This window comes from Phasianus colchicus, chromosome 7 (genome assembly GCF_987193195.1).
Source record: "Phasianus colchicus chromosome 7, bPhaCol1.hap1.1, whole genome shotgun sequence".
NCBI classification, from domain to species: domain Eukaryota; kingdom Metazoa; phylum Chordata; class Aves; order Galliformes; family Phasianidae; genus Phasianus; species Phasianus colchicus.
Genome location: NC_143442.1, coordinates 22,373,222 through 22,394,725, shown reverse-complemented (window position 1 = coordinate 22,394,725; position 21,504 = coordinate 22,373,222). Strand labels below are relative to the sequence as shown.

The 21,504-nt window shown below is 40.1% G+C and overlaps 1 protein-coding gene across 1 annotated transcript; it reads left to right on the top strand.

Annotated features, from left to right (window-relative positions):
• The first annotated feature begins 1,520 nt into the window (after positions 1–1,520).
• On the top strand, positions 1,521–21,365 carry LOC149917273 (uncharacterized). Its single transcript, XM_090143359.1, has 6 exons — positions 1,521–1,559; positions 2,153–2,279; positions 14,169–14,238; positions 18,186–18,321; positions 19,925–19,979; positions 21,303–21,365. The coding sequence occupies exons 2-6, from the start codon at positions 2,163–2,165 to the stop codon at positions 21,342–21,344; spliced, it is 420 nt and encodes a 139-aa protein (XP_089999485.1). The 5' UTR covers positions 1,521–1,559; positions 2,153–2,162; the 3' UTR covers positions 21,345–21,365.
• Positions 21,366–21,504: the final 139 nt, after the last annotated feature.

Sequence of the window (21,504 nt, the reverse complement as noted above, 5' to 3'; positions counted from 1 at the left end):
TTTTTTCCAGTATTTTTATTGCTGGAACTAAAATTTAAACATCCAATTTTGATTATGCGACTTGAAAAATACAGAAGGAATCTATTCATTTTCCACAAGGTACATTTACATTTACTGACAACACCTTAAGACTCAGTAAATATTTCAAGTCAAGAAATTAGAAGAAAGTAATGAAAAACCTGGCGGATGATGGTTACTTCTATTTGTAAGTTTATTGGCTGTGTTTACTCTCAAGTAGGCATTCAACTGTATACTATACTTCTGTAGTAGCACAGAACATTCCTAATGAATGTAGAACTTTAAGACTACTAGAATTTATTGAGTATTTCTGAAACTTCAGTAAAAATGTTAGTGAGCACGAAAAAACAATACATTTCTTTATTGAAATGAGAGAGAAAGAATCTCTCTCTTACCCTGATTCATTGGCATTTTTTGGCTGTGGCTTAAGGAAGAAACAAACAGACAAACAAAAGCTATTTCATGTTGTTCCTCAGGAGAAAGCTGGATTAGAGTATTCCCTAGAGCCAGAAATCTAAAGATGTGCAGCACAGTTGAAATTGTACCACTGGGATTGCAAAAGTAAATCACCCTTTGCAGATCACATCTAACACAGCATCTCCTGCATAGCAGCAGAAAGATCCTCTGGAAGCAGCCTCTGATGTCTCTGCCAAGTCCTGGCCCCAAGTGCTTGCTCATGTAGGAAAGAAGTAGGTATCTGGTCTCTTAGCCACAACATTCTGAGGCATCCAAAATTCCAGGTGGCATTTCATGCCCCTTGTGTCCTTGGGTCCAAGAAATAAGTGCCTCAGAGAGGATGTAAATGTGTACACCTCTCTCAATATGTATGTGATTTGCCAATTAGACTCATTAGCCAGTGCATAATTATGCCTAATTTGACAGTACTTCTGAACTCGGTCCATTAAGAAAATTTAAACTAATATAACTTGTGTTCTCTAAGACACAAAGAATCTGACCTTAAATGAACTGAATACAAAATTGCCCGGTGACTGATTATTCAATTTAATTATTTTTACTTTAGAAGTTAAATGTGACACTTTGCAGGCTACTGAATCTAGGTCAAATAGCTGAGGTACTAATAATAAGCAGTTCTGTGAAATCTATGAGTTACATTGAACAGTAAATCCAGCCTGTAGGATCCTGCACAGGCTTTGTTCTGTGCGAGTCTCACATAAAACTAAGCCAGAGTTGCCCAGATTGCCGTAGACAGTCAAAACTCATCTAGAATCACTCTTCCCAAAGTGTGTGCCTTCTCTGTGAGCACTGCAGGTGCAGAAAGTAGTAGGGGGTCTGCAGGCTAAAGTTCTCCCCATCCTTGTTTAATCCATTTTCTTTCTATCCCTGAAGAAAGAGGCCTTGCTCACCACATCACGTAGCTAAAAGCAAAGATGCAAGCGCTTCCCTTGGATCCAAGAAGAAAGCTTGCTTTTCTGAAAGATACTGGGAGCTCTGGTTCTGTTCTTCACTGCAGCATGGTCTGTGATGTGATAATAGCTGACATGCACACCTTGAGCTGGGTGTGCTTCTTCCCCACACACACAGTAAGTCCAGCTGTCCCCATGGGAATTCAGGGCGGGTTTATTTCCGTGCTTGGCAGACGAGGGTTTTGTGCCAGGGATCTGATGAGCAGCCCTGGTACCTGCCTGCAATTTATTCAAGCTTCAGGCCCAGATGGCTTAAAAAATAAATACAAGGCAAAATGCTCTGCACAGCAAATTAATATAGAAATGAAGAGCTGGAAAAAAAATGACAGAAATGGGCATTAAGACAATGATTAGTCAAACCAGCAATTAAAATCCTGTTGGAAATGTAAAGATTCAGGGTGAATGATGAGATGGAGGACAAAGATGAAGAATTGCATTGTATTAGGAAAATAAACTGATTTATAAACTACACAATTTTTATATATATGCACATATATGTAAATTAATATATATTAAATATATATATATTTAAATGAAGCCTGAATGAATAGAATCACAGAATCATAAAATGGCCAGGGTTGAAAAGGATCACAATGATCATCTGATTTCAACCCCCCTGCTATGTGCAGGGTCGCCAACCATTAGACCAGGCTGCCAATAGATTCTTTCTAGTGCCTCTTCTGTTCATGCTTTTTTGTTTCTCCTTGTAGATGCAGTATAATGAGGAGTGCTGATGTCTCGTTGAACCCCCCAGGACAGCCTGACACAAGGAGTAGAAGGCTTTGTCCAGGTGTGCTGGGAGCACTGCAATCAGGCAGCTGGTGCCAAGTGGCCATGGTATGGATATTTGGTGCTGCTTGCATCTTGTAGCTCTGATGCAAAACAGAGGAAGGCAAGGGGAAATAAGAAATGTGGCTTTCTGATTCTTGTGTGGATGTACTGGCAGTGAATGAGAATTTCCTTTTTGTTTTCCCCATAATTCCCAAATCACACAGCAGAGCCGTGGTGCTGCTGGGTGGCCTGGTGACACCTGGTGGCAAATGGGGAAAGTGCAGCAGGGAAAGGACATTGGGGTCACTGACACTGAAAGAAAGTGAGATCTGGGGGGAGCATAATGTGAGCTACAGGCTGACAGCAAAAAGTGGAAAATAATATGTTGTGAATGGGATAGAGAAGCTTAACGACATTATTTTAAGTAGCAAAAACAGCTCTGATAAATGTATTTATTATGTATCTTTTATAAAATATGCCATATAAAGAAACTGTTATGGTCTCTCTGGGATCATATACTATCTATTTAGAAGCAACTGCAGATAGCAATAAGATGGGACCAATTAGTTTATCTGAGTAAAGATGTCTCCTTGGATACCATTCAAGCCACTTCAAACACTGTTCATGCAATAAAACTGGGAACGTGAGCTTCAGGATAACAAACAGGGTGTCCCAGATCATCATTTGTGAAGTGAATCTGGTGAGGAAAAGCCCCTGTCTCAGGGTAGAGGTAGTGAGGTCTGTAAATGCCTGTGTGCACCTCACAGGAGGGTAGGGAGCCAGCCCCCAGAAGGGAGGAGATTGTGACCTTGGTGAGCTAAAGGATGCTTCCATTTCTCTTATTACTTCTAGTTCCCATAAAATGCCTGCCAATAGATTGCATAAATAGAAGTTGTTTACACAGGAGAGAAGGTGTTCATTACCCTGTTTTATCATCCTCTCCATCTCCTGTGTTATGTCGTGTAATGGAAACACGGGTTGATCTGAGCTTGCTATACTTACAGCTGAGGGCACAACTGAATTATTACTTTGAGATTCCTCAGTCAATTGAATGTTCATTTAAAAATGTAATAGGTCACTTCGTGAAGAAGCAGTGAAATTAAATAGATGGTTTTCTTTGTGTTACATCTCTGAAAACTTCATGACTGACTCCTCTTCCCCCATTCCAATTTTTCCTGTTGCCTTAATTTGAATGATAGGCTGTTGATTTTTGCATTTTGTTTTCATTTGTTTTGAGTTTGTTTTAAAGAGGGTAAACTTTTCCTCTAAATTATGGGTCTTGAGTTGCAATATCTAATTATCTGAGGGCACCAGTATTAATAGGACTTGCACACAGCCACAAAGAGCTCCATTTTTCGGTCAGAATGTCCTCATTGTCACTCGCAGTATCTCAGTTAGAGGTCAACAATTGCTTCACTTCCAGGACACTACTAGAAAAGAAAGTAAGAAGGAAAATTTCAGACATTCTTCTTTCTCTAAATTCTCAGTAATTCTGCTCTGTTAGGAAAACATCTCAAGATGTAAAAGTCCAGTTTGAGGTTCTTTTGTCATATTTAAAATTTGTCTTGCTAATGTGTTTTTTTCTTCATTTCAAATTAAGTGATTAAGTAGATCAAACAAAAATGTTAGTGAAGAAGACATAAAATATCAATACACTCACAATATGCAAATGAAGACTGTGAACAAATGCCACCAAGCTCCAGTGTGAGCAGTCTGGAAAAGCTGTAGCCAAAGCAGGAGTTATTGGTGCTTACAGGTAAGGAGAAGCAGGTATTTCCATTTTCTAAGAAGTCTTTGTTGAGCCCCATACCTGACCAAGCCTCAGTGACAACAATCCTGGATTTTAGAGCTCTCACATATAGGATAAAGAAGAGGCTCTGCATTGGCATGTGTAGCAGGGATAGGATATGCAAGGATATATGGTCCAAGGGCTGAATTAGCCCTTCATGTTGCTGGACATTGGAGATGCTCACAGTGGAAGCTGTATATGAATCACAGAATTACAAAATCCTTATGTTTGGGAAAGACCTCAATCAACTAGTCCAACCATTCACATACCATCAGTATTGCCCATTAAACCATGTCCTGAAGTACTACATCTACCTATTTCTTGAACACCTCCAGGGATAGTGACTCCACTGCATCCTTGGGCAGCCCAGCCCATTCCAGTGTCAAACCTCTCTTTCACAGAATTTTTTCCTAATATCCAACCTGAAACTCCCTGGCACAACTTATAGCCATTCCCTCTATCCTACCCAGGAAGCTGACCTCCACCTCACCACAGCCTTCTTTGAGGCAGTGATAAGGTTTTCTCTGAGACTCCTCTTCTGAACAATCCCAGTTCTCTCAGATGCTCCTCATAAGATTTATGCTCCAGGTCCTTCATGGCTTTGTTGCCCTTCCCTGGACACGCTCTGGGGCCTTGATGTCTTTCTTGTAGTAGGGGGCCCAAAACTGAACACAGCACTTGAGGTGTATCCTCACCAGAGCTTCAGTACAGGGGGATGATCACCTCCCTGCTCCTGCTGGCTGCACTTTTTCTGATACAAGCCAGGATGCCATTGGCCTTCTTGGCCACCTGGGCACACTGCTGGCTCATGTTTAGCTGAGAGCTGACCAACATACCCAGATCCTTTTCCTTCATGCAGCTTTCCAGCTACTCTGCCCCTAGCCTGTCCCATTGCCTGGGGTTGTTGTGACCAAAGTGCAGGACTCCACACTCAATCTTGTTGAATTTCATCCCATTGGCCTCAGCCCAAGGATCCAGAAGGAGACACAGGGCAGGATCCATCCTCAGCAGCCCCTGCACAATGGACACTTGCAGACAAAGTCTGTGAAAGGCTACAGCAGAAGAGAAGAAACAACATGCTTACCACATTGACTGAGGATAGCAGAACAGGTAATGAGCTTAAATTTGAGGAAGGAAGATTTAAATTAGACATTAGGGGAAAAAAAATCTCATGGCTTGAGTGAGTAAGCATTGGCATTGATTTCCTAGTCTTTGTTCTTAAAACCTACAACAGAGATTTCACAACCTCTCAGCAAACTTTTGCCAAAAATGACTCACTGCAGAGTAATGTGTAGACTGTTGCCTCAAGATCCCTTGCCACTACATTTTTTAATAGTCTGTATAAGTACAGTTCATTGATTCACTGATTTGTTCAGTCATTTGACAACTTAGACCCAGTAATTAAATCAGAAGTCCTATATCAGCCACCAGTGTGGTTGTATTACAGAATGCTTTGATGCATTTTTACTAATTGGCTGCTTCTGTATTATTATTTAGTGCAAGTTACCTTGCGGCTTGACTCATAGAGAACATTTAAGGGCAAGTACTGAGAAATAATTAATGCTGTTAAACATACTCTGCAGGAAAAAAAAAAACAAAAAAAAAAAACAGAAACTAAGAGTACTGAGTGAAATATTTGCTGCTTTTTCCCCTAAAGACTCCACAGTTTAAGATTTTCATAGTAGCACCTGTTTGAATGACAATCAGGGTTTGTAGTCTTCTTGTAAAACCAATGTGTTCCTATGAAGTGCACCCTTTTTCCTGGAAAATCCTAGTTATTCAAGATTTTGGAGAACCAGAGTAAATAGTACCTCTAGTAGCCTTTCTGTTGCTTTTCCTGCCGTGCACCTGGCAGTGCAGAATGGATATGGATGGATATGGGCAGTGACCCCTGAGACGGCTTGCTAACAGAGACAGGAGTCACCTGCTGTCAAAAGTTGCCTTTATTTTGTCTCCAGGGGTGGTAGTAACAGCTGGCTAGCTCATGTTATGAAACATGTCAGGAAAACCACTTGGGCACAGTTTTAAGAAACTCAGTTCCACTTTCCCACTATCACTAAATTAATGAAGACCCCAAGATGTCCTTGCTGCTTGTTTGGTAGCTGCTAGAAGAGTTTGTTACAAACACATTTCTCAGCCCCTGCCACAGGTCTGTCTGATGGATAGGGTAACGTAAACTGGGAAATAAATATTTATGATGTATAGTTGCTCACATTCTTTTATTTATAGATTGTTCAGTGCAGATGCCTATCACAACAGTAAAACTGAGCTAGATTTCAGCATTTATGATTCATCTGCCACAGAAGGCTTAAATCACCCGTCTGCTAAATGAAATGGCTCTGAACTAAATTATGGAGTCTTTATAAATGTCAGTCTTGCAGAGAAAAGAAATTTATGTTACACAGTTTTGGAACTGACCAAAAAGGCTATATAGAATCCAAGGGACCTATTAACTATCTCTTGAGTAGTAGCTGCAAAACTGAGAATAACTAGCACTAAAGAGTAGCTGCTGGATTTGCTGTTTTTCCAAGAAGACCACAAGGTTCATCAGCCATCCCATATGGCTATATACCAAAGGGTTTCCAAAAGTTGATATTGTTTTGTGAAATGCAGTGTCTGCCATGCATGAAGTGAAAAGTTGTGCTACATAAGAGCACCAAGAGAGATATTCATGAATGGCAATCAGATATTCCTTATGAGCCTCTATTCTTTTAGGTCCTTCATCAGCACTCAGGTGAAAGGACAACTACATGGATCTACTGACATGAGACAGATAAATAATGTAGTTTCTTAACTTAGACACCAACAACATAGAAAAATGGTTGAAAATTGTTCTGAGGCTAACATAGTAGGCCTTCTCACTTCTAATGTACAGTGCTGAGGAGGCACAACTTCTTCCATGTGAGACCCAAGCAACCATTATCAGCTTTTGTGTGCCAATAAATCACTCATCTACCCCAGCATTTCTCTCTGGTACTTGTATTGAAAGTTGTGTTAGCCAACAACAGGACATCTGCTGTGCTTTTTATTGCTCGCACTCAGAAACAATGATCTTGCCCCAGAAAGTCTACAGTTCAACCATATGATGAAATATATATTAGTTGCTGTACTATGATTACATCTCTCTTCCACAGAAATATCAGTCTGCTTTTGTCCAGCCACCTTGAGGGATAAATGTTCTTCCTGTGGCTTCCACAGTAATCAAATCTTGTCATCTTTATCCCTTAGTTCAGATTGGTGTTCTTAGAAGTCATTCATTCTTAGACTTTTTCTGTAATTCCTCAGGTTATTTCAGCGTGTACTGGTCCTTAGTCTGGGTAGATGTTTCCTCTAACCCAGTAACTAGTATTCGCTTGTTTACAGACTCCTCTCACTAAGCTTTCTAGCACGATACTAACAATTCTTTATTATTTTGTTTCTTTTTATCTCTCACAATGTACTCCGTTGTGAATTCTCACTTGCTTGTGATAAATAATTTCTTAATTATTTCTTCGTCACTGAGACTGTGAACCATATACCATGTTCTTTATTTTTTCAGATCTGAAGAGGCTCTTTCATCTTTCAAGACAGGGGTTCGGCATCAAAATCAGGTTTATTTCAATGTTTGATTGTCCAAAGACCAGATCCTCTTCCCTTGCCACCATTCCAAGCAGACTTTCATTTGAAAATAGAGTCCACTTACAGATACCAGAGAGGAACAGTTTTCTATCAGGATCTTAATTACCCCTTCAGCCAGATATTTACTAAGCAAAGCAGAGCTGCTGCATTTTTGTAATACAGTTTTTGACAGGTAGTTTTGTGATATACTTCATAGCATTGAAATGGCATGAGATCTCTAACGTTTCACCCAGGTGCAGTGCCTGTGGCAAGATAATGGTAGGATTAGTACACTATTTTTTATAGACGTTAATGCTATGTTGTCATATTGCTTTTTGTAGTGGTTTTTATTTGTATGTTTGTTATATTTTCCTGTGGTACTGCCTTAAGAAAGAAAGGAAGTTTCCAGTTATTCAAGAAAAAAAAAAAAACTGCCTGATCAACTCTCCTGTTTCTGGTGCTTTCACTCCTCCATGGAGAGTTCTTTTTGTTCTGCCCATGGTCAGACTGAGTGAGAGTAGCAACAACATGTGCTACAGAGATCTCTTGAACAGAGGGTTAAAAACTGGGATTCTGTGGACATGTTATTTTTTAATCACCACTGGTTCTACTACTCTGAAGCCAGGCTGGTATAAAGAGAAAGACATCATTCTTGTTCTAAACACTTTTTGAAAACTAAGGCTTACAATAAGAATTTTTGTGGCTGGACCCCTGCCTGAACACCTGAGAGCCTCTGCGTCATATGAAAAGTTGGTTTCTGAAGACAGTTTCTGTTAGAAGTGCAGTCAGGGATGGTTAGAAATGAAATAGCACACCTGCAATTTAAAGAGTTGCCCTTCTGCTGATTCCTTGGGAAATAGTCTCATTTAAGTTCGTGTTTGGGTTTTGGTCTAAGTCAAGCTGCTCAGGCACATTTCTCATTGTGATAGTTCACATGCAATTTCAGTTTTCTTGACCTAATGAAGCTGAAATCACATAATTAATGTTGAATGTAAATATTTCCTGGGTAGTAAAGCTCTACTAGATTTTTATACCTTTAGTTGGTAACTAACAATTACAAAAAGCTGCAATGTCATTTCCTTATCTTGCTTATTTTGGCTTTGGAAGCAAAGAGCACAGAGAAAGATTGGCCTGACTGAAGAAAGACTATTCCACATTAGTGCCAGTCTAGAAATTAGCCTTGGCTGCTACTTGCTACAGTTGTTTCTCTAGAAGGTAGGCTTGAAGGTCTGTCTTCTTCCCAAAGGGTCCATAGAGAAGTTTGGGTTTTTTTGCAGAGCAGCTCAGATAAGCCAGCTCTGGTCTGTTTTCTTCCCATCCTGAAGTTCTGGGTGCTGTCAGTGGGGCTTACAGGCAGTGGGCTTTCAAGAAGTAGGATTCCTGCGTTCCTTGCAGTACAGTGCAGTCAGCCCAATATGGTCACATGTAGCCACGAACCTGGCTTGCTGCCTTAAAAGGTCACTTCCATCCCTTCCTGATGGTAGACGCCAGCCTGCTCAGCTCATCACTCACAAAAGCTGCTCACCAAGTTACTTGCTCCATAAGTCAGTCTCTCTGATGTGGTGAATCACTGAAGAAAAAGAAGTGAATCTAAAATAGGGAAGTTTAACAAACTATTATATCCTTCCCTTAATTAAAGGTTTGGAGTGAGGCAAGTAGATGGAAAGAAGAGATAATGAACTTCTCCCTTTATCTGCAGCTGGTTTTCCTTCCCCCTTTAATCTTGGCTCTAAATACGACTGGCAGAGTCAGAGCCTGAACTGCAAGCCTCCTGTATGCTCTGTGAGCCCAGGGAGGCACCTGGTCCCCACGAGGGGCTGTACTTTATTTATGTGCTTAGGTGGAGCTCTATTTCTGTTTTCTTTGAATTGCGTACAATTGAATTTCAGGCCTCCCAGAATTCATATAAAAATGATAATCTCGTTCCAAGTAACAAAAAGGAAAATAGAAATTCTATTAAAAATAAAAAAAAGAAAAAAGAACAAGAAAGCCTTCACATAATTATCCTACAGGAAGGACAGTGAATGTGTGATATGAATAAAGATGCAAAGGTAAGAAAGATCTCTCTTTTGAGTGGCAAGATGTCTCAGGACTGAGATCACCATGGTCCAGTGCAGAGAGGAGGTGACCTGCCCTGCCCAGCTGGCAGCAAGGCTCTCATGTTGGCAATGGCTATAGAGATCATGCAATCACTTTTCAGCCCTATGCTGCCACTATGACAATTCTCACCATGTTCAGAAGGACTGAATAAAGAGATGGGTATGCATTGATTTTCCTCATCTGAGCCCCTTGAAAATTCTGTGTCTTCAGCCAAGCTTTTGCAGTCCTCTGCTTGCTTTAAGTCACAACTCTATATGGCTTCTGATATGTGATTTATTGCTTTCACAGGCAGGAGAGCCTGTTTTGGCAGTGACAGACTGAGCTAAGCACCAAGCAGGCGTTGATATGGGTACTTCTTAGTTAAGAGGATCTTCCTGTCAAGTGCAGTTGAATGCATGGAGCAGCCTGCTTGCACAGAGCCAAATGAGCAGCTCTTACGCTGTTCAACATCAGGAAATAAAGTTTGTCCTTGCCTGGAAATGTTCAGTAACAGTGAGGGGGAAATCATATCTTGCTGAAACTGGAGATGTGCTATGTCACAGGTCCTCTGTATTGAAAACAAAAAATTAAAATAAAAAAAAATAAATCTATATATATATAACCAATAAAACATTTGCTGTACAAGCAAAGCATGTCAAGACAAGAAATCTGAGGAAAACTGACTTCAGAAAAGGAACACAGCAGTTGAGGTCCAGTTGGGCCCTCTACAATGCTAGGTGCTTGACTGAAAATTGACATTAATGAAGCCTCAGTGCAGAGTCCCCTCTCTTTCTTTGATCTTAGAAAGATCCTTTTATTTCTTCTGCATTTGACAAGAAAGACTTGTTTTATAGAAATGAAAAATACAATGGTGGCAGACCTGCACCACATCTAAAGCTGTAGCAAAAAAGGTTGGATTTTTTGTTCCAGTTTGTTTACTGAAAAAATATCATATTAAAAGAATTTTTTTTTAATGGACTTTTTGTCCTGAAATGATTTACCAGCAAGCAAATATGAAAACAAGACCCATTGGGCTTTTGGATTTTATTGTCAAAAAAAGGTATTTCAGTGGGAAATATCAAGTAAGACAGTAAAATAGTATTTTCATTCAATCAACATTTTCTATAGAAAATGTTCAATAAATTATAATTATCAGTATATTTGCTCAAATGTAGCATAAAACCCAATGAAATAATTAAGTACAGAAGTGAATGTCGGTCTCTAATATTTTATACTTAAGACATTTATTGCCTTGGAATGTAATATATATATAATAGCATCCTGATGAAACCCTGCTGTCTTGCAGAGAAAGCTACAGTGCTAAATTTTCCAAACTATCATAAACATAATTACCTCCTGCTGAGAATCTAAATGCTTATTCATAGCACCATTACTCTCAGTAATTAAGTCTGTAATTTCCTTCAGACTCTGATTCGTTCCTTCTAAATCGTAAAAGAGGTTCTGTTTGATTGATCAAGGTATAGAAATTTCATTAAGTTTGCTCCATGCCAGAACGTACGTTATATCTTCACTTATTAAATGCATCAAAGCAGCTTTTAAATCCTGCTGGAGGCGGTAGGGAGCAGTGAGGAAGGAGGTTGACCCAGTCAAGGAAAGGCAATGTGTCTGTTTATGGGATCTATCTGTCCTAGTCCATTTTAAATGCTTGTTAGCCAGTTAGGGCAGGGTGCACTGATGTTTGTCTCCTCTGTCTTCTGCAGCAGCCCCTTTCCAGTCCAGAAGGAAGGTGCATGATGCTCTGGCTGAGCACAGAGCTGGGCTCCATTGCAACATTTTCCTTTTTTCTGCCTCTTTCTGCCCGTAATATAATAGAGGTAATAGAACACGATCATAAGATAATGCTTCTTAATGGTAGGCAAATCTGAACTAGATTGATCCTTGATTTGAAGAGCAGAGGCTGGGTTAAAGCTGTGCAACAATTGCTGGTTCATACAGCAAAACCATACCCTGCTCATTATGCGTGTTGAATATTAAAACACTATTTGCCTTTTTTTTATTCAACTCAATTTGCTTCCAATTTTTCTCTTCTTTTACATGATTTCTTTTTTTGGTTCTGTCAGGAAAGAAAAATCTTACTGGTTGCTAAGTAACTGTAGCAATATTGCTGCAGATGTGCACTGGGCGTATCTGTTACTACAGTGCTCTATAGTTTTTAAGAGAAAAATATTTTTTGATAAAATGAATGTGATTTTGAAAATAATGATGGCCTGATAAAAGAGGCGGATTCTTCTCCCAGATGTTTCCAGTCATGTATGCATTATACCAGCTGACTGTAGAAAACGTTTATGGGGGACTAGATTAGTCTACAGTGTTACTCTCAGAAGTTTTATGGAAAGGTTGTGCAGGTGGCTAACAGGGCAAAATGAAGTCCCATTTATTCATTTGCATGGGTTCTTATAGACAGCATGTTTATTGAGTGAGTATCACAGTCGTTCTTTTTAAATTGTTCACTGAGTGTTGCAAACATCTTTGGGCCCTAGGATCAGAGAACCCCACAGCAAGATGGATTCCTCTGTTCACAGCCATGGCATCAACCATTGCGCATGGTGTTTTCCAACTGATTCATACCAGTGGCACAAGAACCACCTCTGCCCATCTGTTCCTCTGTGTCAGAGCATTGTGCTGATGGGAGTGAAGGATAAGAGCTGAAATCCTACTGATCATTAATCTGCAAGAAAAACACCAGCACATATATATAATAGAGAATGAGTGCCCTACTGATAGATTTCATCTTAGCATTTACTAATTTTGGCATGTTTGACTTTGTATCTGCAGCAGAGTTTGAATGTAGATTTTTTAGCAGTAATTGTATCTAGGTAGACTCTTCTTAGTGTGGGAGGAGCAAAATAGCTGTTGACATTAATCAAGATGAATACATGGCATTTTAAAAAGTGTATATGCATTAGTATTTATTTTATTGTAGCTCAGTCAGGAAGGTTCAATCTATTCTGGTGATTTTTTGTGTGTGTGCATGGATGCTGTTTTTTTTCTGTTTAGTTTAATCAAATGTGTCTGTTAAAAGTAGAATGTGGCATTTGGATTTTTTTTAGCGTATGCTTGCAGGAGATTGATTTTTGCCTGTGTTTGCAGAGAGTGAAGGAGTTTGCCCGTGTAATCTCCAAAAAGGTCAAATCTTGACTTAATAAATGTATGATTCAGGAACATAAAGCTTGTTCTTTAGGACATTGCATTAATATTTATTGCGGTCTGGATACTACAAAGACCTTCTAATTAGCTTCCGAGTCTTTTGTGTATTGGTTAAACTGGCTTAAATCCAGTTTTGCTCAAGAGGGATTAAATTGCTCCCATTATGATAAATCTGCTAAGCAGGGGACTCATATTCCCATTAAGTCCTATGGCTCACATTAGAGGAAAGTTTTTTCTTTCTGCCCCAACTAGCAGCTAGTGGTAGTCAGCATTTTTAATATAGAGAGAAAAATATTTCCAAGGAAAAGCATCCTCTAATGCTGACCGTGGAGTGACAACCAGGGGAAATCTCAGATGTCCAAATGTTAGTTGCAGAGAAAAATGCAGATGGCTGCCCTACTGAGACAACTACAGGAAAGCAGTGCTGACACTTAGAGCAGAGAGTCCAAGCAGAGGACTGCTAGGCACAGCTATCATTGCAGTGTTGCATAGGCAAGGAAGGATTTCTCTATGTATCATGCAAGACAGCATGGTACAAACTTCATCAGGCTGAACTGAGACAGTAAATCCCCAAGACTTGGTCTGAATGAGTTAACTGTATTTGTACAACACTGGCCCAAATCACATATACTCTGCTTCTGGACTCAGTACAGTTGTTTCTCTTATTACCTCTAACCATAGAGCGAGTGGGTAGGAAAAGATTAGACAAAGCAACTAGTAATCTTAATGTTCTTGAGGGGAGGGAAGAGAATGTACACAGTGTAACAGTCGAAACTGCCCTTGTAAAAAAACTCCAGTGAGTTAGCTTAAGATAGGTGAAAGATTACTCCTTATGCTGAGGGAAGAAGCCACAGGGTTTGAAAAAAACAGAGATTTTTTCTAAAAAAGTAAAAATCATATGGCACAAAGGACACTAAGCAGAATCACCAGAATTACCCAGGGGTTTTTGTTTGTTTGTTTGTTTGTTTCAAATAAAAGTAGAGAATTCTATTCACAAGTATGCCATCGAAAGTTGCAAATTAATGGGGGAATAAGAGTGTTCAGTCAGCCCCTAGGCTGATCCTGTTGCTTGACATTAGGAGTGGGGGATCAAGGTGGGGGGGATGCGGAGGAGAGGGCTCACGTTCTGTGGGAGCACTGAAGCAGGGAAAGGAAAGTAAGCATATATAAATGTCAGAGGAAATGGAAGAGTGCATTTCAGACTTAACTTCAGCAGAACAGTGTAAATCTTACAGGCACTCTCTGGACCAGGCAGTAAAAGGTAGGTACTGGTGGGACTTCCCTGACCTTGAATCAACAGAAACTTCTTTGTTTTCATACAGCATGTAGCATCAGATAACAGCTGCTCAGCTGAAGATCTTTGCACCTCTGTGCAGTGCCATCAGCATTGTGGTAAGTCTGGAGGCATAACGAGATTTTAAAAAATGTTTTGATGTGGCTGTAGCAGTCTTTAGTCCTGTAAATTTTTTTTTTTTTCCCTATGACAGCTATTATTCTAAAATAGAAAAATATCACTTCATAAAACCTCATCTAAGGCCCATCGTTAGGATTCTCATCTCCAGGTGAATGGGAGAATAATGTGCACAGAGCTAACATATCTGCATAAACTATTTACTCAGAGCTCCTGATGGGGTGAAAATGTAGAGAATAAAGTACTCTCTGCTCTTAGTTATTGGCACACAGAGAAAAGTCAGCCATCAGAAAGCTTCATCTGCATCAACTCTCACCTCAGCACTCCCTCACTGATGATTTTGAGACATCATAACAGAAAGCAGATTAAAAACTGGTTTGGAGATTTGGATATTGAAGCTGAACTTAATGTAGCATTCAATTTGAAGTCCTTCTCCCGAGGCTCTCTGTACAAAGTGAAGATCCTCCCAGAAGCTGAAGAGAAAAGTAGAAAATTTGGATTAGAATCATAGAATGGCTTGGGTTGGAAGGGACCTTGAAGATCATCTAGTTCCAACTTCCCTGCTGTGGGCAGGGCTGCCACCCACCAGATCGGGCTGCCCAGCACCCCACCCAACCTGGGCTTGAATCCCTCCAGGGATGGGGCACTCACAGCTTCTCTGGGCAGCCTGTTTGCTACACTGAGGCCTTCTTTCCAGAGCTAAGTTGAGCTGCAGTGACCAGTCAGCTGTCCTGAGCAACAGGGTGGGCAGTGATCTCAAGAGGCTGAGCCACTGGGAGTGTTCAAAACAAGAACCACCACTGTGCCAGAGAAATCGTGGTTGGCCACTTATACGCTTGCTGTGTGAGTGAGGAATCAAAATAATGACCTACCTCTCATACTCGCTTAAGGGAATATATTATGCATCATCAGAAACACATTGCTGGGGGCTGTGTTCAGGTTGAAGCTGTGTTTCTCTAATAATAGTAATCTTTCTCTTGCTTCCTACTACCACCATACAAGAATCCAGTGCTTGGAAGAGTGGAATAATTTTCAAGGGCTCTCAGGGGATAGATAAGTGGTTCCAGAAATTCTAGCTGATGGCAGGAACTAAAGATATATGCTAAAAATCCCAAAATACACTGAACCGGTCTTTTTCTGATTATTCCAATCAGCTAAGAGTGGGCTTACAAGCTGTGAAGCATTTAGTTCTTGCTAATACATGCGCACAGGCACAATGGCATTCTGTTGAATTGTATCCAGAAAATTAATTATTCTTCTGAAGGATTTTGGCTTTCTCTATGGGCTGTCTCCTTTCCTTTCCTTTTTTTTTTTTTTTTTTTTTTTTTTTCCCATTAAAGAAATCTTTTTCCTTTGTTTAACAAATAGGTGCAGTGGGGAAATACTTGCCTGGGAAATTCCTGCAGGGAATGAGATGCACAAAGATCTTGATGCTGCTGCAGTCCAAGATAAATAGGACATTTTAATACTCTTAGCAAATGAAAATACAAATCACAGAAAAGTAAAAGAGGCAAAAAAATATTCCTGGCCTGAGCAATCAGGGAAAGGGAGTGACTGGGAGGTGTCTGACAAGCACATTATTTGCAGTCTCCTGCTAATTGAGTGTTATCTGCATTGCTTGAGGCTGTCATTCCATGACCAAATGTATTTGCAGAAATGCCAGTAGCTTCAGAGAGATGATGCACTTACCAGAGAAAATTGCAAGCACTGTAGGGAGACTATAAGCAAATAATAACTGATTGAAGGGATGTCCAGGAGGACTCCTTGCACTTATCAGGAAACAGTCCTTAAAACTTAATCAGTGTGCTGTAGAATTATCAGTTACAACCCAAGAATCTAATTGGAGTTATCTCTGGAGTGAGTTCCACTTATCATCAGTGTGCTGTGCCTCCCTGCCAGCTAACAAGAGCGCTGCCACCTAAGGAAGGAGACTTAGGTGAGGCACAAAGGCAGAGAGCAGAGAAGGAGATATTTCTAAAGGGACCTCAGAGACACATCGGGAGCTTAGGAAGAGAGTAAAAAAGGAAAAAGGACATCGTGTCAGAGAAGAATAGATATGAAATTGATGAGAGCAGATGTCTGAGAAAAGATGTGGGGGAAAAAAAAAGGAATATGTGAAGGAAAAATTGTGCAATAGAAGGAAAGTTTGAATCATAGCGGAATAGAAATACTTTTGCAGAGGAAAATTAGAGAATAATTCCCTTTAACGGATATGGCTTAACAAGCCTTCTGATGCATGTTAGCTTACTCCTTGCAGGCTGTAAAAAATCTTATGTATATTTTTAACCCTTTCAATGGCAATATCTTATCTATTAATGTTTATTTTCAACTTGAGATCAGAACACATTTTTTCCCTCCCACTGCTGCAGCTTTGAGAAAAAAAAAATATTATTTTATGAAGATGGAGCAATAAAATGCCTGCATCAAATAAATTCTCTTAATTTTTATTATGTGAATATCTAATCAGACTTTTGAAAAATAGAACCCCAAATACTCCAAATTTTCCAAGCTCAGATTTGCATTGAAACATCTCACTGCTCGCAATGCCACTTGACAGTTGTCAGATCCCCCAGTGCATTGCAGAGCTTGTGATGCCTTTGCTGTAGGTTAGTGATTGAACCCCATGGTCAGTGCAGCGCTGATGATGTTGCCCCTGCTGCAGACATGCAGGTCTGTTCCAGCCACACCGGTGCAACTGTTTTCAACAGCATTCATGGCTGCAGAAGAGCAAAGAGGATAACTGAAGTCCTGTGGGCATTTAAAATAATTCAGCCCTGCTTTATTCAGTGAAGATTGTCATGCTTTATCTGTTAGGATCCAAGCAGAAATTGCTGTTTGAATAGAATGTGGGGGAAGAGAGAAATAGATTAAAAGCGTCTTTTGACACATAGCACGTCTTTCACAGTGCTGGACAGCAGTGTGAGGGTGCAGGGAAAGGGATTTTTCCTACCTTTCTGTCTCCTCTGCTTTCCTAGCAAGCTAATTTGGAAAGTTTGGCGACCTTCAGAGATGCATGTATGCCAAATTTACAATAACAAAGAGTCAAAAATGGGATGATTTGATTTAACAGGGTTATTGTTCCCTGAATTATGGGCTCATTCTTTTGTACACTTTAATAAATTAGGTACATTTAAGGTAATTTATCTCACCCTTGAAGACTCTTGTCAGGTACTCTTGGTGAAGAGTTGTTTAGAAGATGACTTCAACCATGCATTCATACAGATCAGTTCAGTGCTGTAAAAACTTCAGCAGAAACATCTCCAAGATAAATTGCTAATAAAAATAGGAAAGTGCTCCTGTTCTAGTGATGTTGTATATTAAAAAACAAAACAAAAAACCAAGCCCACAAACCATGGCATGAAAAGTCAAGAAATCTACAAGTGAGAATTTCTAAAGTGATAATGAAGAACAATTATTTTAGTGCCAGGAAGAATGAGGGAAAGAGTTGTGTATATGTATCAGCTTTAGAACTGATGAGCGCTGAGAAGAAGGGAGGGGACCATAAAGCACCTGTCAGAGATTTGAGGCATTTTGTGTTATCGAATATTCTGAATTGAGGAGACAGGTATAATTGCCTTGGAAGCAGATCGTGGTTTGGTTTCTGCAGGGATGAAAACAAGAAAAGAAAGGGTATGTTGTAGTTCACGTGTATCTACCTTGAAGCTCTGGCTGGTTAAAATGAGATGGGAATACACACACACAGTTCAGCTCAGAAAGAATTGCCCTGTTCCTGTAAATGCAGCAGAAAGTGTCCATTAAAAGAAATGAAATGTAATGATAAGCTCTGCCTTCTATTATGACAAGACTGACTTCCTTAATCTACGCTGCAATTTATGTTCTTACAAGGCTTCAGTCAAGCCATTTATCTCCCATTTTGCTGTTTCAATAAAGAGCCAGGAACATCAGCAGCAATCTTTTCTCATTTTAGACAAATGCAATCCTGATGGCCATGGTCTGAAGGGCAGAGCTGCCCTCACTCCAGAGAAGGAGGAGGATAATATGGACTTCTGGTGGCAGGACAGGAACAAAAGGTGGACTCCAAGCTGCACAGCTTGCTGCCAATGGTACAATATATAATAATGTAATATTTCTTGGTGTAATAAGCAGATATATCTGTGTGCCAAAGCAGCACAGAGCCCACTGGGAGTTGCAGAGCTCCAGGGACAGGCCTTGCTCCTCAGCAGCATAGGCAGCATGTTCCCCCCGTAGCCATAATATGATAGAGGTGTTACTGTAAGATGACAAAAACAGCACAGCACTGGAAACACAAGAGAGGAAATTAAAATAATTACTTGCAGTTCTGGGATGGAGTGGTTACTCACTGTATATTACCTTATCTCCTTGTTTCTGATTCTTCTTACCCTTCTATGAAATATTGTTGTAATACTTAAGTTCATCTGTCACCTACAAGTGGGAATAATTAGTTCATTTTGGCTTATATTTCCAAGGTTCAGGTATATATTTAAGCTGCTCTTTATTTGAAATTCCTGAAGTATCAAGCCAGCTCTTTTTGCTGTCAGGATAAGCCTGAGAGAGGACTGTATTCCCTAATCTTCTTAAATGTAGTACTTCCTGAAGTATTTTGCAGTTCAGATTTTGATATTAAGCCCTAGTTATATATTCCTATATGAGAACATAACTTGTCTTTCTGACAAAATCAAAGTTTCTCCTATCTACAACCTCTGCTTATTTTACACATGGACCCTGACAGCAGAACTGTGTATCTTGCATTGTGGTGTTCATCAAGATATCCCCTTGTAAAGTCATATTTCTGTAATGGCCTCTTCCATGTCCTAATTTCACAGCCAAGTATGCTTATATGTTATTTAGATCACCATACTTTTCTAGCCCATTTTCCAATGTCGAAGTTCCTAAGTAATCATCTGTTACTTCAAATAATATAAAAATAGCATGTCATTACCATTAAGCACCGACTGCAAGGATTTAATTTAAAACTGCTTCTCCTTTCCCTGACTGAAGAAATGGCTCTGCGATCATTTTTAACCTTTCATCAGCGTAATTGCCGAATAATTAACAATGGTTAAATGATGAGAACCTGGGAGATTTGAGAATTATTACTGAAGTATATACTTCATTGGAGTAATGACCTACATGAATATTTCAAAATAAAAGCATTGTATGTTTGGCAGCAGGAGCAGCACTTAGTCTTGTCGTGTGCTTGTGCCTTATGCTTATGTCACCTAGAGCCATGCAGGGATAAAGACCCATCTTAATGAAAAATTATAGTTCTCCAAGGTTACTTTTTAGTGCTTTGCAATGTCTTCATTTTCTTTAATACAAATTACTTCTTCTACAGAACAAGTAGTGGAAAGCAACATAAAGACTCTATAATCCCTTTCTATTTTTGTAGCAGATCCTGCTTCCTTCCTTCTGCTAGCAGAGCAGATTAGTCTGCTGAGTTGGTTCTGCAGTTTCTCAGTTTTTCTCAATGAGATCCATGTGTTGATTTTGTATATGCTTGTTATGCACCCTTTAGTAGCTGACAACCGTCCATCCTGTCCCATCCCTGTGAGTCGTCAGGATTTACTCACTCCCCTTCCCCTGCTAACCTGGGTATACCCAGAAGTTGCACACAGCCAGGCTGGGATCCTGGAGATCTGCTAATCCAGGTGCCATCAGCACGTCCTTTCCTGCCCTTCATTCCAGGCACTCTACTCACAGCCCTCTTAACATTTCTACTCCAACTCTCTGCATAATAAAGGTAAGAATGGGGGAAGGTGCTGGAGATATTTATTGGTGTCCAGAGATCACGAGCAGGGGAGAGCATGGGAGCATGAAATGTGAGGCATAAATCTATCAGTAGCATGGCTGCTCCCAAAAGGAATACTTTATTTTAAAGTTCAGGTACTTAATCAGTGCAAACAGTGTTATGATGACACTATTAGGAATCCCAAGTAAAGCTGCTCTTCATCATTTTTATTTTCTTTTTATAAGATCACAGAAAGTTATGTGTGACTTAAGCTCCCCTTTTTAAGGGTGTGGATATATCTCACATCTAATCACATCCCCGCATCTCCACTTTCTGCAATATTCTTCTCTCCCATTGCATCATGTACTTTCAGGTGGATGTGATCATGTAGCCAGCGGCTGATGCAACTGCCCTCTGAGTTGCAGTACCCTCTGGTTTCCCTCTCAATAGCCACTTCTTCCTCTCTGCATGCTTTCATCTACTGCTGTGCCATTCAAAGTAGTGGCAGAGAGTGTGTTTTATCTTGTTTTTCTGCTAATGGTTCCAAGATACTTTGCTCAAGTACCAGTAGTGCCTATACAACCCCAGTGATCCTTCACTCCTGCCCCTTATTTATGCCCTTGAGCTGTTTAAATCAGGAGCACCTGGCTGGAAACAAAAGCAAGGGGCTGTGGGAGGGTTTTCACAAACAGATGTGATGTGTCTATTGCTTCAGCTATATCCCCACTGCTTCCTCGTGGAGTGTTTATCACGAGGGTGTTCAGCAGCCTTTGCCTTTGTTTGACACCTGCTCAAAAAAGCTGCTGAATGCCAGGGTCCATCAGAGCCCCACAGCCCATCAATGCCTGCTTTTGAAAATGCTGGTTGAACACTAACAGCAGTTAGTGATCCTCTGTGGGAAAATGCTCTAAATGCAAATTTTAATCAATGTTATTTCCTCATAAATCAGTCCCTCCAGCTCCCTAATTATCAGCATCAGGCTCTGAATTGCTATCCTACTTTTCACGTTGAGGTCCAGATTGAAAGTGATATCATCCTATGCCACACAGGAGGATTATTGTACTGCTGCTCTAATGGGGATGGAAGCGGCCAACATGAAGCCGATTATCACACTTTCCTCTCTCCTGCAAACAAGGTTTCACTGCTAAAACTACTCTTTTTTTTGTTGTTGTTCTTATAAAAAAATATTGTAACAAGAACCTCTATACAATGCTTCTGTAGCATTGACTTTCACAGCTGTTTTTCAGAATTGCCAAAATGAAAATTGAGTCAGGCTAATTTTGTTATGCAGTTCATAACTAATGTGACCACACCTGCTCTTTCCCTCCCCTCCAGAGCTACTGTTTTTGCTGCCTCCTGCTTTCACTGAACAACTGAAAGCTTCTAGATCAATAAAAAGTAAGTGAGTTTTCACCAGAACAGCTTACAAATATCTGAGCTTTCAGAACCACTGCAACATCATCCCTTCCCAGCAAAACAGATGTGAAAATCTTTGGCAAGCAAGTGCCAGTTCTGCTTTGTTATGTGTAAACGGAAT

Coding starts and splice junctions, on each gene's coding strand:
- LOC149917273 (XM_090143359.1), top strand. CDS start 2,163: ATGAGGAGTGCTGATGTCTCGTTGAACCCCCCAGGACAGCCTGACACA. Junction 2,280..14,168: donor GCTGGTGCCAAGTGGCCATG/GTATGGATATTT, acceptor GTTTTCATACAG/CATGTAGCATCAGATAACAG. Junction 18,322..19,924: donor TGCACAGCTTGCTGCCAATG/GTACAATATATA, acceptor CCTTCATTCCAG/GCACTCTACTCACAGCCCTC.